This window comes from Dicentrarchus labrax, unplaced genomic scaffold (assembly GCF_905237075.1).
Source record: "Dicentrarchus labrax unplaced genomic scaffold, dlabrax2021, whole genome shotgun sequence".
Taxonomy (NCBI): Eukaryota; Metazoa; Chordata; class Actinopteri; family Moronidae; genus Dicentrarchus; species Dicentrarchus labrax.
The window spans coordinates 34,300,116-34,315,056 of NW_026136721.1; the positions used below are offsets into that span (position 1 = coordinate 34,300,116).

Genomic DNA, 14,941 nt, shown 5'->3' on the forward strand with positions numbered 1-14,941 from the left:
CATAGCATGGAAATATCACACTGAGGTCGGTACAAAAAAGAACTGGCAGATGTGTGAACAAGGAAGAGAAGAAACAGAGCAATAGGTTTGCACAGAGTGAGGAGGGAACAGATACTCAAATACCCACAATACTCTGAGTTTAACATACATAAAAGTGCTCAGCACACAGCTACTTTATGCAAAAGAAGATGGCAAAAGAAATATAAGCTCGTTCTAATATCTGTTACAACTGACACAAAATAAAACATTATTAAAAAACAAAGTAACATCTGGAGAGTTTACACAATTGTTCACAAAAAGTCTTTCATACAACTTTGACCCACTTCTGGGCGCCCGGTTAGCTCAGTCGGTAGAATCAAATAAAGCCAATAAAAAGTAAAAAAATAACTTTAAAAAAAATATAAAAACTTCGATCCACTTCAATGTGTCTTCTAATCATTAAACTGACAGGTTGCTGCTGAGTTAAGTGTGAAAACCATAAATAAATGCAGAACACTGAGTTGTGTGAAACTGTCAACAGCAGCTATGATATGAAGATAAGACAAGAGTCTGAAACTTCTTTCAACACATAGCATGGGAATATCACACTGAGGTCAGACAGTACAAAATGAAAACTAGCAGGGTTTGTTGCAGATGTATGATGATAGAGTGAGTTGAGGGAGTATGTGGTGACTGCACTATGAGACCAATATCCCTCCAAATAAAGGATATGGCAACGTAAAGATGATGTAGAACTATGTACAAAAGGGAAATCACAGAAAGGTTTTCACAGGGTGAACAGTTCTGAATAAAACCCACAATATTCTCAGTGTACAGCATATAGAAGTGCTTAGAGACCAGATACTTTATACAAAAAGAGAACAAAAGATGTTGGCAAACACAGTAAAAGATCATCCTAATATCCATTTCAGTTGAAACAACAACTATATTTAAAAGCTAACACCTGGAAAGTTTCAATAATTGGACACAAATAATGAACTTAATATCTGGAGTGTTTACTTCACATAACTCCGATCCACATTTTCTCAGATTCCCCTCTTTTAATGCAGTGAATGTAACTGTAGATATACAGTACCTGACACAGAGAGAAGGAAGACAACAAATCCACTCGCTGCTGCACTTAAACTCATAGCTGCTCCTCTCATCTCTCTGTGAGGCTTCAGAGACAATAAAACATGTCAGCAGGTAAAATAATAATGTACACAGGAGGTAAACAGTATCAGTCACATCAATAAACAGTTCTACTTACACTGAAGAAGGACGTCGTCTTTAAAGGTGTCTTTCCTCTGTGATCTGTAAGCAGAAGACTGATGTCAGGCTGTTAAAAGACAAGATTTACTTCCTCTTTATTTAATGAATAAACATGAGCCAAACACCAGTAACCACCCACATCACAAGTTGTGGTTGTTTGTTTCAAACTATACACTGAAGAGACAATAAGGAACTAGTGTCATGGCGTGTTGGTACCAAACATGTTTCACTGCAACCTCCCACTGACACAGAAACAGAAACATTTTAATCTCTTCTGCACTGCAGCAGTATGAGATGCAAAACGTGAGTGAGCACACTGTTTATTTTAAGTATTAAGAAATATCAATGATACAGAACTCAGGGTGTCAATCAGATAACATTTGTTTTACAATTACACTTTATAACTCACTCACAGTCACTCTGACCCTGTATCACTGTAACACAGAGCACATCTGACACCACAATCACTTCTTTGATTCTAAAGATTTACACTGGAGGTGAGACAGAAGATGTCTGTTTGTAATTTGAGTGAACTGACCCTTTAAAGCAGACTGAGGGAGCACTCAGAGTGAGGAAGCCTCAATGGGTCGCACTTAAGCTTCCCCACTAGAGGGCAGTGAAACATCAGAGATACTGAATCAGGACCCAGAAACAACATTTTACAATCCAGCTGTTTTTATTTGAGTTTATCACTCACAGTTCTACTTTCAATAACTGTGATTGACAGAGACTCTTTCATCACAAACTGATGTTGGATATCACTTTAACTCCTCCTTCTGAACTAAAGCCGAGGCCATATTCACAAAACACCTGCACGCTAAAGTAGCCCCTAACTGACTGAGTTAGATGAAACTCCTAACAATATGTGTGACATGTGAGTCCTATCTTTAAGAGTAATTCACAAAGTATTTCAGATATAAAATGAGCTCCAAAGCCTGAGAGGTATCACATCTCCTGTTGCAACAACTACTTCAGGTATGTTTTACCACCTGCACGAGGATAGTTGTTAGAGATGAATATATAAAAGATAAAAAAGTCTCTGAATATTGAACTTTCATGTATCCGGTGGCTGTAAAAAGCATGTTACACAACAATTTAATGCATTTAGTCATGAAATAAGACACTGTTCAGAGCTGATCAATGCAGAGTAAAAAAATACACTTTGTCCAAGATATATAATTGTCTCTATGGTATATTCTTGGAGAGGACCATCCTGAGAGATATATTTATATAAAATCAATGGTTACCTGCTTAAATACAAACTTTATAAGGACACATGGAAATATCAGACTATAAATATAATGACTGCTGTGCTCATCAGGTTCTGTTGACTGTGCTGTACAATGCAGCTGGATCCTCTCTAGTTTCCTGACCTCTGGTTCTGAGAAACAAAGAAAGATACAGTATGAAACAATATAATTCCAATCATATCCCAACAATATAATTTCACAGTAATGTCATTTTAATATAGCAGTGAGGATAATGTTCCTGTGTGAAGAGCTGCTCACCTCGGGGCAGTACTGGCCCTGTTAAAGCTGACAGCAGCGTACTCAATGACCTCTTGTTGCTCCATGTGTCTGAGGGCCGAGCTGCTCTGATGTTGGAGTAGAGAGGATCTGCCTGCTTGGTGGAGAAGCGGATGCTGGCGTACTGAAGGTCCTCCTGCTCCTCCGGCTGTCCCTGATCAGGCAGACAAACTAAATGACTTTCAGCTCCACATTTTACATGAGCAGGTCTTTCATTTGAATAGTGCTTTCTTGATGGACTGAAACCAGGAGAGAAAAGGTCAAAGCAACAGCAGATAAAGGAATATACAAGGAAAGCACCAACAGTAGGAAAGCTTCTGGATGTTCTAGGAATTCAGTCACATCCAAGACAAGAGGAGAATCAGAGAGTGATAGAAATTAATTTCTGTGAAGAGGGATGTCAAAAGAGCAACATGAAGTCCTTCTCAGTCAGATGAGTTTTCTAGAAGCACTTGAAGACAGTGAGTGACTCAGCAGTATGAATGAACAGCAACCAGAATGGGTTTTCTTTTCTTCTAGAATAATATACGTAACTATTCTCAGCTGTTCCCTGTTGTCTGCTCTCTCTTCAGGATCAGAAGGTTCCTTGGAAGCCCTCTTTTTTCTGGTTAGGAGAATTAAAAAATGATTGAATGTTTTAGTTCTGACAAACTGACTTTCAATGATTTAACAAACTGATTCAGTGAAACAGAACTGCTCACCTGATCCACAGGAAGACAGACAGGGAAATGATAGCCAGGAGAACAACAGTGATTGTTCCAGCAGCTGCTAATTTCCCTCCTGCTCCTGCAAGAGAAAACACAGTTCATTAAGGTGTTACAGCATGTTTGGGCCAAACGGTCCCATAGAGTGATAACTGACAAAACAACAAAAACACTGTCCAGGTCCATGTGTACATATTACATCCATTCATTTTCTACAGGTGGAATATCTGTCAGTGCAGCATATCCTGATCAATACTGGATCTTTTAAGCCCAAAAAATAAACTTCTCCGTACTCAGCAGTGGACAAAAAATGTAATGGAAGTTTTTTAATTACGTCTGACATATTTTTCTTACTTATTGGTGCAATATATACACCCAAACCAATCAGCAATAGGCTGATTTGATTCAATATATAGACAGACAATTAATCACTCCAAAGCTCACCTTCTCCAGGTGACCTGAAACATCTCAACTTTCTTTGCTGTAGCTCGATATTTAGACACAATCTATGTGAGATTCCCTGTGTTTTGCCGGTTGGGGGGAAGTCACAGACAATTCAGGTAAACCCTTGTTAATTAATGGCCTGATTTACCGTCTAAATATGTGTGTGTGAAGGACTTCTTCCACTCAAATTGCCACTGCTGCTTTTCCTTGTGTAAGCTATCGTTCACACCATGTCTGCGTTGCTTGTGCATGGCAGAACATCTTGATTTTTATTTTGGTGCCCATGTTAACAGATTAGAGCGGTCACACTGCTGCAGACACAGCTGAGACATGAGTGAGGACACTTCACCAGAGAGTGAAGGTCTCCTCTTTTTACCACAAGCTGCACGTGTCTGCCAGCAAAAGAGGAAAGTGAAAAGGATCTGTTGGTAGTCACAGCCACATTTTTCAGTACAGTTTAAACTTCCCTTTCAAAGTAAAAGCACTGTAGTAATCTTTTATTTTTAACATGACTTCTACGGTTGAAGGGCAGTATCTTTCCACTGCGCTCTCTCGGGTTAACAACCCACATGTGACTGCTTTCTGGTTACCACTCTTCACATTTATGTTTAGTTCCTTGCTCAGGGTGTTTTAAGTGCAATATTGTAAAGGTTGTTTGCAGCAGTGTTTGTCCAGGGTCTATTGAATCACAAGTGGGTATATATTTGCCTTGTGAACTCTGCTTTCCCTATCCTTGTGTGCTTTTGGTTGTTTGTTTATAGTTTAGTTTTTTCCTTTTTGTCTTTTTGTCGTGTCCGAGGGCTTAGAGTTTACGGCGCTTGTGAACATTTACCTCGGCTGCATTTAGCTGCAGCCCCTCCCCTGAGATAGGATTTCCCTGTCACTTCGTTATAGATGCTTTAATCTTGTTGAGCCTGGTGAAATCCCTGATTAAACAACATTTATTTTCATACACCTTAGTTTCTAACTATGTATTTATATATTTTACGATATTTCATCAAAATAGTTCATTTAAAGAACTTCGTTAAAAATTAAGAATGTTATATATTTCTAAATCTACCTTGATATTAGTTTGTGAAATCCTCTGGTAGAAGAGGTGCAATAGGTGGAATAGTACGACAACTCTTACTTTATATTCTTTAAGTCCTAAGGTGGCATTATCTGTACCTATAATAAATTCTGGTAGACTCTCGTAGGACCTTACCTGGTTAGATATAGATGGATGATGCATTATATAACATGCTGTTTTATGACTTCTGGTACAGAATGTGTGTAGCTGAATGCAAAAACTTACCTGCTACAACAATCAGATGTAAGGTGGAGTTATGGCGTCCTCTTCTGTTCTGGGCTTCACAGTAATAATTCCCACTGTGTTCAGGTCGGATGGTGAAGATCTGTCCTGATGCTTTTGGTAAGTCTTCATTCTCCTTGTACCAGGTATAATTAGCTGCTGGGTTAGCATCACTGCTACAGGTCAGAGTCACTGAACTGCCTTCCACTATCTCACCAGAGGGACTCACTGACACAGAGGGAACCCTCGGAGCATCTGGAGGAGATTTAGAGAGATCCATGTTATTCAGTTGCAATTTAAATTTAAATTTGATTGGTAAAGCGCCAATTCATGAGAAAAGTTTTCTCAGGACACTTTCAAAAAGAACAGGTCTAGACCGTACTCCTTATAAAATTATTTACAGAGACCCAACAGTTCCCACCATAAGCAAGGATTTGGCGACAAGGAAAAACGTCCTTTTAAGAGGCAGAAACCGCGGACAGACCAGATCATTCACATCAGATGATGATGTTATGTATTAGGCTGCATGTTAACATATGTCATGTTGTATAGAGGGCAACTTGTTCTTCCATGAAGATTGTCAATAACTGTTCTGTTCCAAAAACACTAACACATAAACCAGGTACACTGTGACTACATGTTATGTGTCCTTTGGGTCAACAGGAGAGCAGATTTGTTCTTGTGTTGCACTTACACTGGACATCTACTGATAGAGGAGGTGACATGATCTGTCCATATTGATTCTCAGAGCTGCAGTGGTAGATCCCTCTGTCCTCAGAGCTGATGGAGGTGAAATGATGAATACCTTCTGTTCCTTGAAACAGTGTTTGGTTCTCCTTGTACCAGGTATAATTAGCTGCTGGGTTAGCATCACTGCTACAGGTCAGATTCACTGAACTGCCCTCCACTATCTCACCAGAGGGACTCACTGACACAGAGGGAACCCTCGGAGCATCTGCAAAAGATAAAAAGATGAAGATAGCTTTCTTTGGTGCTACATGTTGTGAAGAATATGAAATGTTTCAGGTGGTGTTACTGGCATGAAGATCATTTCTAGCAGACAGTGTTGATAACAGGACAGAAGTCTTTTTTAATGTAATGTTTGTGCTTTTTTTTTGCTTATAATTGACAGTGACAGCTGAAGATAGACTGGTAAGGCAGTCCTTCCAGAAAAGTTTTTTTGTGATTGTTGCGGGGGAAAATCCTTGATTATGCGGCACGTTTTCTTAAAAAAATGCGATATTTATGCAATTTTATGCGATAAAATTGCGGGAACTTGCAAAAATTGCAAGAAAGTGCTGGGAATATTTAAGTTCTCATCTTGTTTTATTTCAGACCTTAATAAACAAATGGCTCAAACTTAGAAGACATTGATGAGTCAAACTAGTTCTGTAGCTTTACAAAAGGAATATGCTACAACTTCTGTTAAAATGAATAAATAAAATATAAAAAAATAAAATGTGTGCTTCCTGTTTTACAGAGATAGCTATACAAAACAGACATCTTCTGTTAAAATAAGTGCTTCCAATGCACAAAGTGCAATCTCTTACTGTAACGTAAATTTACATACTACTAATAGTATACCTATACTTACAATACTGTAAGGTTTTCATCGCGGGGTTTACAGCTTTTCGATGATGTTCACGTCGCGTAATTACGTCACTTGATAACGTTCCCATGGCAACAGGGGAAAATAACTGCTCTTGAGTGAAGTAAACGCAACATATTTCAACTTTCTGCTAAGATATATGAGACATTTTTGCAACGGAAATGCATGGATTATGAAATCATGCAAGCCCCGCATATTTTGCGCAGAAATCTGCAATTTATACAGCGAAGGTGCAGCGTATTTGAAAAAAATGTGGCCCCTGCATAAATATGCAGACTTGAAATATGCTGATTATGCATTGAATTATACGATCGCATAATCGCGTTTTTCTGGAGGGACTGGTAAGGGCTATCCAGGAACCCAAAGACAGAAGTCTTTGGCCACATTGGATGTTGGATGGATATTTATGTGTGGGAGCATCTGAAACTTTACTGATGGTTTTCTGGATTGCTGATGGTTTGAATCCCTGAACATCCGTACAGATCTGGGAGACAATTGTAAATAAAACTGCCTTTTCATCATCTACTGTAGCTGCTCAGTGAACTACAGCAGCAGACTGTGAATGTGAAACAGACAGAGCTGAAGAAAGTGCATGATCAGCAAAACATCTGACTGAGTAATAAAGCTTTAAACAGTTGTCATTAGTTACAAGATGCTTTTTAAATCAGCTGCATTTTACTCACATTTCACATTAATAGAGATGTGTGTAGATGTCTTCTTTCCCAGTTTGTTCTCAGCTGTACAGTAATACTCTCCAGAGTCAGAGGACTGGATGGACCTGAGGACAAGCTGTGGTTCTTTACTGAGAGGTTGAAGGTATCGCTTTCCATTCTCTTTGTACCAGGTATAAGAAGCTGCTGGGTTAGCATCACTGCTACAGGTCAGAGTCACTGAACTGCCCTCCACTATCTCACCAGAGGGACTCACTGACACAGAGGGAAGCTTTGGAACATCTGGAGGAGAAAACACAAACATGTTTTAACTTTAAGATGCAGACGAGTTTTCACAGTGGAACTGGACATTTATAACAATATAAATGCTGAACAACAGATGAGAGAAGAAGCTTTCTGCTACATTTGGATTTCTGCAACATTAAACATGCAAATAACAACAAGAGAAAAGAAATGTCAATCAGAAGTATTGATGTAAGTGTATTCTATAAGACAACAGAACAGTGTAACTTTTGTCCTCTGCTCAGTGTATTTTTAAATTAAAACTGATGTATTTTAAAATGTAATCCTGCTAATTATCCTCATTTTTACTAAATGTAACTGTAATGATTAAATTGACCTTTTCTGTATCATGATTACGTGATTCAGTTACATGCAGACTGTAACTGTAAACTCACACACTGGAGGAGAGGGGAACTTCTCATATCCTTCTACAGCACAGGAATAACTGTCTGTAGGATAAACAGAGACTGAAAATGAAGATGTTCTTCTCCAAGTCTTCTGTCCATTCTTGTACCAGACGTAGTGAAGATGATCAGGTAGACGACAACTGCTGTGACACTTCAGATCTACCCAGTTATAAGACTCGTAGACCAATAATCTGCTCACCTGCAGCTGGAGATCTGAATATGTGAATAAGGAACAGAAGTCTTCATTTTAGACTGAACTGTCAACATACACACACAAACACACAAACACACACACACACACACAAGTTACCTTCATAAGATGTTGAATACTTGGAATTAATCAATATTCAGATGAAAATGTTACCTGTAACAGACAAAGTGACTCAGGTAAACCAGTATATTTCCCTGTTGAAAGGTTTGTTATGAATCTGAACTTGTACTCAGCTGAGTCGCTCTCTCTCAGGTCTGTGATTCTCAGAGTGCAGCTCTTATAATGACAGCTGTACTCCACGCGACCTGAATACTCGGAGTCTGTTCTCAGATCCACAAATTCATTTCCATTCATTTTAGTGAACCAAATTTTTTTCTCAACTTTGGTATCATGGTAATTTATGCTGGATGGGTATCTGTAGGTGCAGCTTATGTCCACTGTTGATCCTTTTAAGGCACAGATCTCAGTAGAGGTGTAAGTCACTCTCCAGCCATTCTGACCATGTACCACTGTAACACAGAGCACATCAGGGCACACGATCAAAATCAACAATCAGTTTATAAGAAGAAGATCATAAGATTAATATGATTTGGGGAAAAAGAAACCTGGAAAAGCTTCCAAATCCTCAATTTTTTGATTAATTATTGTAATAACCCGTTCCTAATCAGGCATCTATCTAATTAGAACTGAACTGGAATATATAGTTTTAGCAATTATGGAGCTAAAACTATGCTATATATGATATATGCTGATACACACATGACACGCCTCACTCCATAATCACTAACCAAGCGCACCCTTCCAATCTGGTGGTCTATTTAAACCGCACAATTTCCCAGCTCTCCCTCTGCTCTGTCAGTGTTGCTGTTGCCCTGCATTCGTATTGCTGCCTGCTCACTCCCCAATATCTCTATATAAACATATCTGCAGGGAATGATGAGGTCGGAGCCTAGACGCCAAAATCTAAATATGCTATACTGCTGTGATAAACATTTCAAACGTGAGTTGTCTGACTGAAATTACCAGAGTAAACACATTCATGGAGAAATATTTGCTCAGTTTTACACAGTCAAAGAAAGAGTGGAAAATGGAAATGAAATCTACAGTTCATCTGTAGAAAGCATGTGTACATTTTCCACTCTATGATAAGAGTCAAGAACTGTAGTGAACACATAGCATGGAAATATCACACTGAGGTCGGTACAAAAAAGAACTGGCAGATGTGTGAACAAGGAAGAGAAGAAACAGAGCAATAGGTTTGCACAGAGTGAGGAGGGAACAGATACTCAAATACCTACAATACTCTGAGTTTAACATACATAAAAGTGCTCAGCACACAGCTACTTTATGCAAAAGAAGATGGCAAAAGAAATATAAGCTCGTTCTAATATCTGTTACAACTGACACAAAATAAAACATTATTAAAAAACAAAGTAACATCTGGAGAGTTTACACAATTGTTCACAAAAAGTCTTTCATACAACTTTGACCCACTTCTGGGCGCCCGGTTAGCTCAGTCGGTAGAATCAAATAAAGCCAATAAAAAGTAAAAAAAAGAACTTTAAAAAAAAAAAAAAAGTCATCAACTTCAATGTGACTTCTAATCATTAAACTGACAGGTTGCTGCTGAGTTAAGTGTGAAAACCATAAATAAATGCAGAACACTGAGTTGTGGGAAGCTGTCAACAGCAGCTATGATATGAAGATAAGACAAGAGCCTGAAACTTCTTTCAACACATAGCATGGGAATATCACACTGAGGTCAGCCAGTACAAAATGAAAACTAGCAGGGTTAGTTGCAGATGTATGATGATAGAGTGAGTTGAGTGAGTATGTGGTGACTGCACTATGAGACCAATATCCCTCCAAATAAAGGATATGAGAACATTAAGATGATGTAAAACTATGTACAACAGGGAAATCACAGAAAGGTTTCACAGGGTGAACAATTCTGAATAAAACCCACAATATTCTCAGTGTACAGCATGTAGAAGTGCTTAGCAACCAGCTACTTTATACAAAAAGAGAACAAAAGATGTTGGCAAACACAGTAAAAGATCGTCCTAATATCCATTTCAGTTGAAACAAAAACTATATTTAAAAGCTAACACCTGGAAAGTTTCAATAATTGGACACAAATAATGAACTTAATATCTGAAGTGTTTACTTCACATAACTCCGATCCACATTTTCCCAGATTCCCCTCTTTTAATGCAGTGAATGTAACTGTAGATATACAGTACCTGACACAGAGAGAAGGAAGACAACAAATCCACTCGCTGCTGCACTTAAACTCATAGCTGCTCCTCTCATCTCTCTGTGAGGCTTCAGAGACAATAAAACATGTCAGCAGGTAAAATAATAATGTACACAGGAGGTAAACAGTATCAGTCACATCAATAAACAGTTCTACTTACACTGAAGAAGGACGTCGTCTTTAAACATGTCTTTCCTCTGTGATCTGGAAGCAGAAGACGGATGTCAGACTGTTAAAAGACTACCTTTACTTCCTCTTTTTATTAACATACTTCCTCTTTATTTAATGAATAAACATGAGCCAATTACCAGCAACCACTCACATCACAAGTTGTGGTTGTTTGTTTCAAACTATACACTGAAGAGACAATAAGGAACTAGTGTCATGGCGTGTTGGTACCAAACATGTTTCACTGCAACCTCCCACTGACACAGAAACAGAAACATTTTAATCTCTTCTGCACTGCAGCAGTATGAGATGCAAAACGTGACTGAGCACACTGTTTATTTTAAGTATTAAGAAATATCAATGATACAGAACTCAGGGTGTCAATCAGATAACATTTGTTTTACAATTACACTTTGTAACTCACTCACAGTCATTCTGACCCTGTATCACTGTAACACAGAGCACATCTGACACCACAATCACTTCTTTTGATTCTAAAGATTTACACTGGAGGTGAGACAGAAGATGTCTGTTTGTAATTTGAGTGAACTGACCCTTTAAAGCAGACAGAGGGGGCACTCAGAGTGATGACGCCTCAATGTGTCACACTTAAGCTTCCCCACTAGACGGCAGTGAAACATCAGAGATACTGAATCAGGACCCAGAAACAACATTTTACAATCCAGCTGTTTTTATTTGAGTTTATCACTCGCAGTTCTACTTTCAATAACTGTGATTGACAGAGACTCTTTCATCACAAACTGATGTTGGATATCACTTTAACTCCTCCTTCTGAACTAAAGCCGAGGCCATATTCACAAAACACCTGCACGCTAAAGTAGCCCCTAACTGACTGAGTTAGATGAAACTCCTAACCATATGTGTGACATGTGAGTCCTATCTTTAAGAGTAATTCACAAAGTATTTCAGATATAAAAGGAGCTCCAAAGCCTGAGAGGTATCACATCTCCTGTTGCAACAACTACTTCAGGTATGTTTTACCACCTGCACGAGGATAGTTGTTAGAGATGAATATATAAAAGATAAAAAGTCTCTGAATATTGAACTTTCATGTATCAGGTGACTGTAAAAAGCATGTTACACAACAATTTAATACATTTAGTCATGAAATAAGACACTGTTCAGAGCTGATCAATGCAGAGTAAAAGAATACACTTTGTCCAAGATATATAATTGTCTCTATGGTATATTCTTGGAGAGGACCATCCTGAGAGATATATTTATATAAAATCAATGGTTACCTGCTTAAATACAAACTTTATAAGGACACATGGAAATATCAGACTATAAATATAATGACTGCTGTGCTCATCAGGTTCTGTTGACTGTGCTGTACAATGCAGCTGGATCCTCTCTAGTTTCCTGACCTCTGGTTCTGAGAAAAAAAGAAAGACACAGTATGAAACAATATAATTCCAATCATATCCCAACAATATAATTTCACAGTAATGTCATTTTAATATAGCAGTGAGGATAATGTTCCTGTGTGAAGAGCTGCTCACCTCGGGGCAGTACTGGCCCTGTTAAAGCTGACAGCAGCGTACTCAATGAATTCTTGTTGCTCCATGTGTCTGAGGGGCCGAGCTGCTCTGATGTTGGAGTAGAGAGGATCTGCCTGGTTGTTGGAGAAGTGGACCCTTGTCGACTGAAGGTCCTCCTGCTCCTCCGGCTGTCCCTGATCAGGTAGACAAACTAAATTACTTTCAGGATGTCAAAAGAGCAACATGAAGTCCTTCTCAGTCAGATGAGTTTTCTAGAAGCACTTGAAGACAGTGAGTGACTCAGCAGTATGAATGAACAGCAACCAGAATGGGTTTTCTTTTCTTCTAGAATAATATACGTAACTATTCTCAGCTGTTCCCTGTTGTCTGCTCTCTCTTCAGGATCAGAAGGTTCCTTGGAAGCCCTCTTTTTTCTGGTTAGGAGAATTAAAAAATGATTGAATGTTTTAGTTCTGACAAACTGACTTTCAATGATTTAACAAACTGATTCAGTGAAACAGAACTGCTCACCTGATCCACAGGAAGACAGACAGGGAAATGATAGCCAGGAGAACAACAGTGATTGTTCCAGCAGCTGCTAATTTCCTTCCTGCTCCTGCAAGAGAAAACACAGTTAATTTAGGTGTTACAGCATGTTTGGGCCAAATGGTCCCATAGAGTGATAAATGACAAAACAACAAAAACACTGTCCAGGTCCATGTGTACATATTACATCCATTCATTTTCTACAGGTGGAATATCTGTCAGTGCAGTATATCCTGATCAATACTGGATCTTTTAAGCCCAAAAAAATAAACTTCTCCGTACTCAGCAGTGGACAAAAAATGTAATGGAAGTTTTTTAATTACGTCTGACATATTTTTCTTACTTATTGGTGCAATATATACACCCAAACCAATCAGCAATAGGCTGATTTGATTCAATATATAGACAGACAATTAATCACTCCAAAGCTCACCTTCTCCAGGTGACCTGAAACATCTCAACTTTCTTTGCTGTAGCTCGATATTTAGACACAATCTATGTAAGATTCCCTGTGTTTTGCCGGTTGGGGGGAAGTCACAGACAATTCAGGTAAACCCTTGTTAATTAATGGCCTGATTTACCGTCTAAATATGTGTGTGTGAAGGACTTCTTCCATTCAAATTGCCTCTGCTGCTTTTCCTTGTGTAAGCTATCGTTCACACCATGTCTGCGTTGCTTGTGCATGGCAGAACATCTTGATTTTTATTTTGGTGCCCATGTTAACAGATTAGAGCGGTCACACTGCTGCAGACACAGCTGAGACATGAGTGAGGACACTTCACCAGAGAGTGAAGGTCTCCTCCTCTTTTTACCACAAGCTGCACGTGTCTGCCAGCAAAAGAGGAAAGTGAAAAGGATCTGTTGGTAGTCACAGCCACATATTTCAGTACAGTTTAAACTTCCCTTTCAAAGTAAAAGCACTGTAGTAATCTTTTATTTTTAACATGAATTCTACGGTTGAAGGGCAGTATCTTTCCACTTCGCTCTCTCCGGTTAACAACCCACATGTGACTGCTTTCTGGTTACCACTCTTCACATTTATGTTTAGACTACATATATATATATATATATATATATATATATATATATATATGGCATTGTAAATTATATGACTTAAAAACTTTGACTTCTCGTGGACATGATATAAGGATGTGTATGTGGAAACACAGGGCTGGCATCTACAGCAGCAGCTGACACTCTCTGTGTGAACGCCGCTGCTCAGTCGGCCAACGTTCGGCCCACTGTTTTGTTGCCTTGATTAACACTGCCTTGTGTATAATTGCAATGAGTTTTTTTAGAATTTGTTTTTCCGCCGGTGGTTGCAAATGAAGTCCTTATTTTAAGTTGCAATTGTTTTGTATTTACTCGTTTGTCTATTTTTTTTTTTTTCATCTGTTTCTTGCAAGCTAGCTGCTCAGGGTAGCTGTCACTGTTTAGTTCCTTGCTCAGGGTGTTTTAAGTGCAATATTGTAAAGGTTGTTTGCAGCAGTGTTTGTCCAGGGTCTATTGAATCACAAGTGGGTATATATTTGCCTTGTGAACTCTGCTTTCCCTATCCTTGTGTGCTTTTGGTTGTTTGTTTATAGTTTAGTTTTTTCCTTTTTTGTCTTTTTGTCGTGTCCGAGGGCTTAGAGTTTACGGCGCTTGTGAACATTTACCTCGGCTGCATTTAGCTGCAGCCCCTCCCCTGAGATAGGATTTCCCTGTCACTTCATTATAGATGCTTTAATCTTGTTGAACCTGGTGAAATCCCTGATTAAACAACATTTATTTTCATACACGTTAGTTTCTAACTATGTATTTATATATTTTACAATATTTCATCAAAATAGTTCATTTAAAGAACTTCGTTAAAAATTAAGAATGTTATATATTTCTAAATCTACCTCCATATTCATTTGTGAAATCCTCTGGTAGAAGAGGTGCAATAGGTGGAATAGTACGACAACTCTTACTTTATATTCTTTAAGTCCTAAGGTGGCATTATCTGTACCTATAATAAATTCTGGTAGACTCTCGTAGGACCTTACCTGGTTAGATATAGATGGATGATGCATTATATCACATGCTGT

General features: G+C 38.5%; 2 protein-coding genes across 4 annotated transcripts in view; both read right to left on the reverse strand.

Annotated features, from left to right (window-relative positions):
* LOC127354100 (sialoadhesin-like) overlaps positions 1-12,972 on the reverse strand; it is a 31,370-nt gene extending 18,398 nt beyond the window's left edge. For all 3 annotated transcript variants that reach the window (XM_051383758.1, XM_051383757.1, XM_051383756.1), the window contains exons 1-6: positions 12,855-12,972; positions 12,688-12,757; positions 12,345-12,517; positions 11,376-12,217; positions 10,814-10,857; positions 1,076-1,157 (exon numbers count right to left, since the gene is read on the reverse strand). In XM_051383758.1, the coding sequence (XP_051239718.1) occupies positions 1,076-1,145 (70 nt within the window). In that variant the 5' untranslated portion in view covers positions 1,146-1,157; positions 10,814-10,857; positions 11,376-12,217; ... (1 more) ...; positions 12,688-12,757; positions 12,855-12,972. The remainder of the gene's footprint in view (positions 1-1,075; positions 1,158-10,813; positions 10,858-11,375; positions 12,218-12,344; positions 12,518-12,687; positions 12,758-12,854) is intronic.
* Positions 1,909-13,325, reverse strand: LOC127355285 (B-cell receptor CD22-like). Its single transcript, XM_051386002.1, has 12 exons — positions 13,303-13,325; positions 12,855-12,939; positions 12,345-12,517; positions 12,210-12,217; positions 8,174-8,425; positions 7,509-7,778; positions 5,911-6,171; positions 5,220-5,471; positions 3,479-3,563; positions 3,312-3,381; positions 2,760-2,931; positions 1,909-2,632 (listed from the first exon to the last, which is right to left on the reverse strand). Exons 1-12 carry the CDS (start codon positions 13,323-13,325, stop codon positions 2,478-2,480), a joined length of 1,806 nt encoding a protein of 601 aa, XP_051241962.1. The 3' UTR covers positions 1,909-2,477.
* Between the last annotated feature and the right edge of the window lie 1,616 nt (positions 13,326-14,941).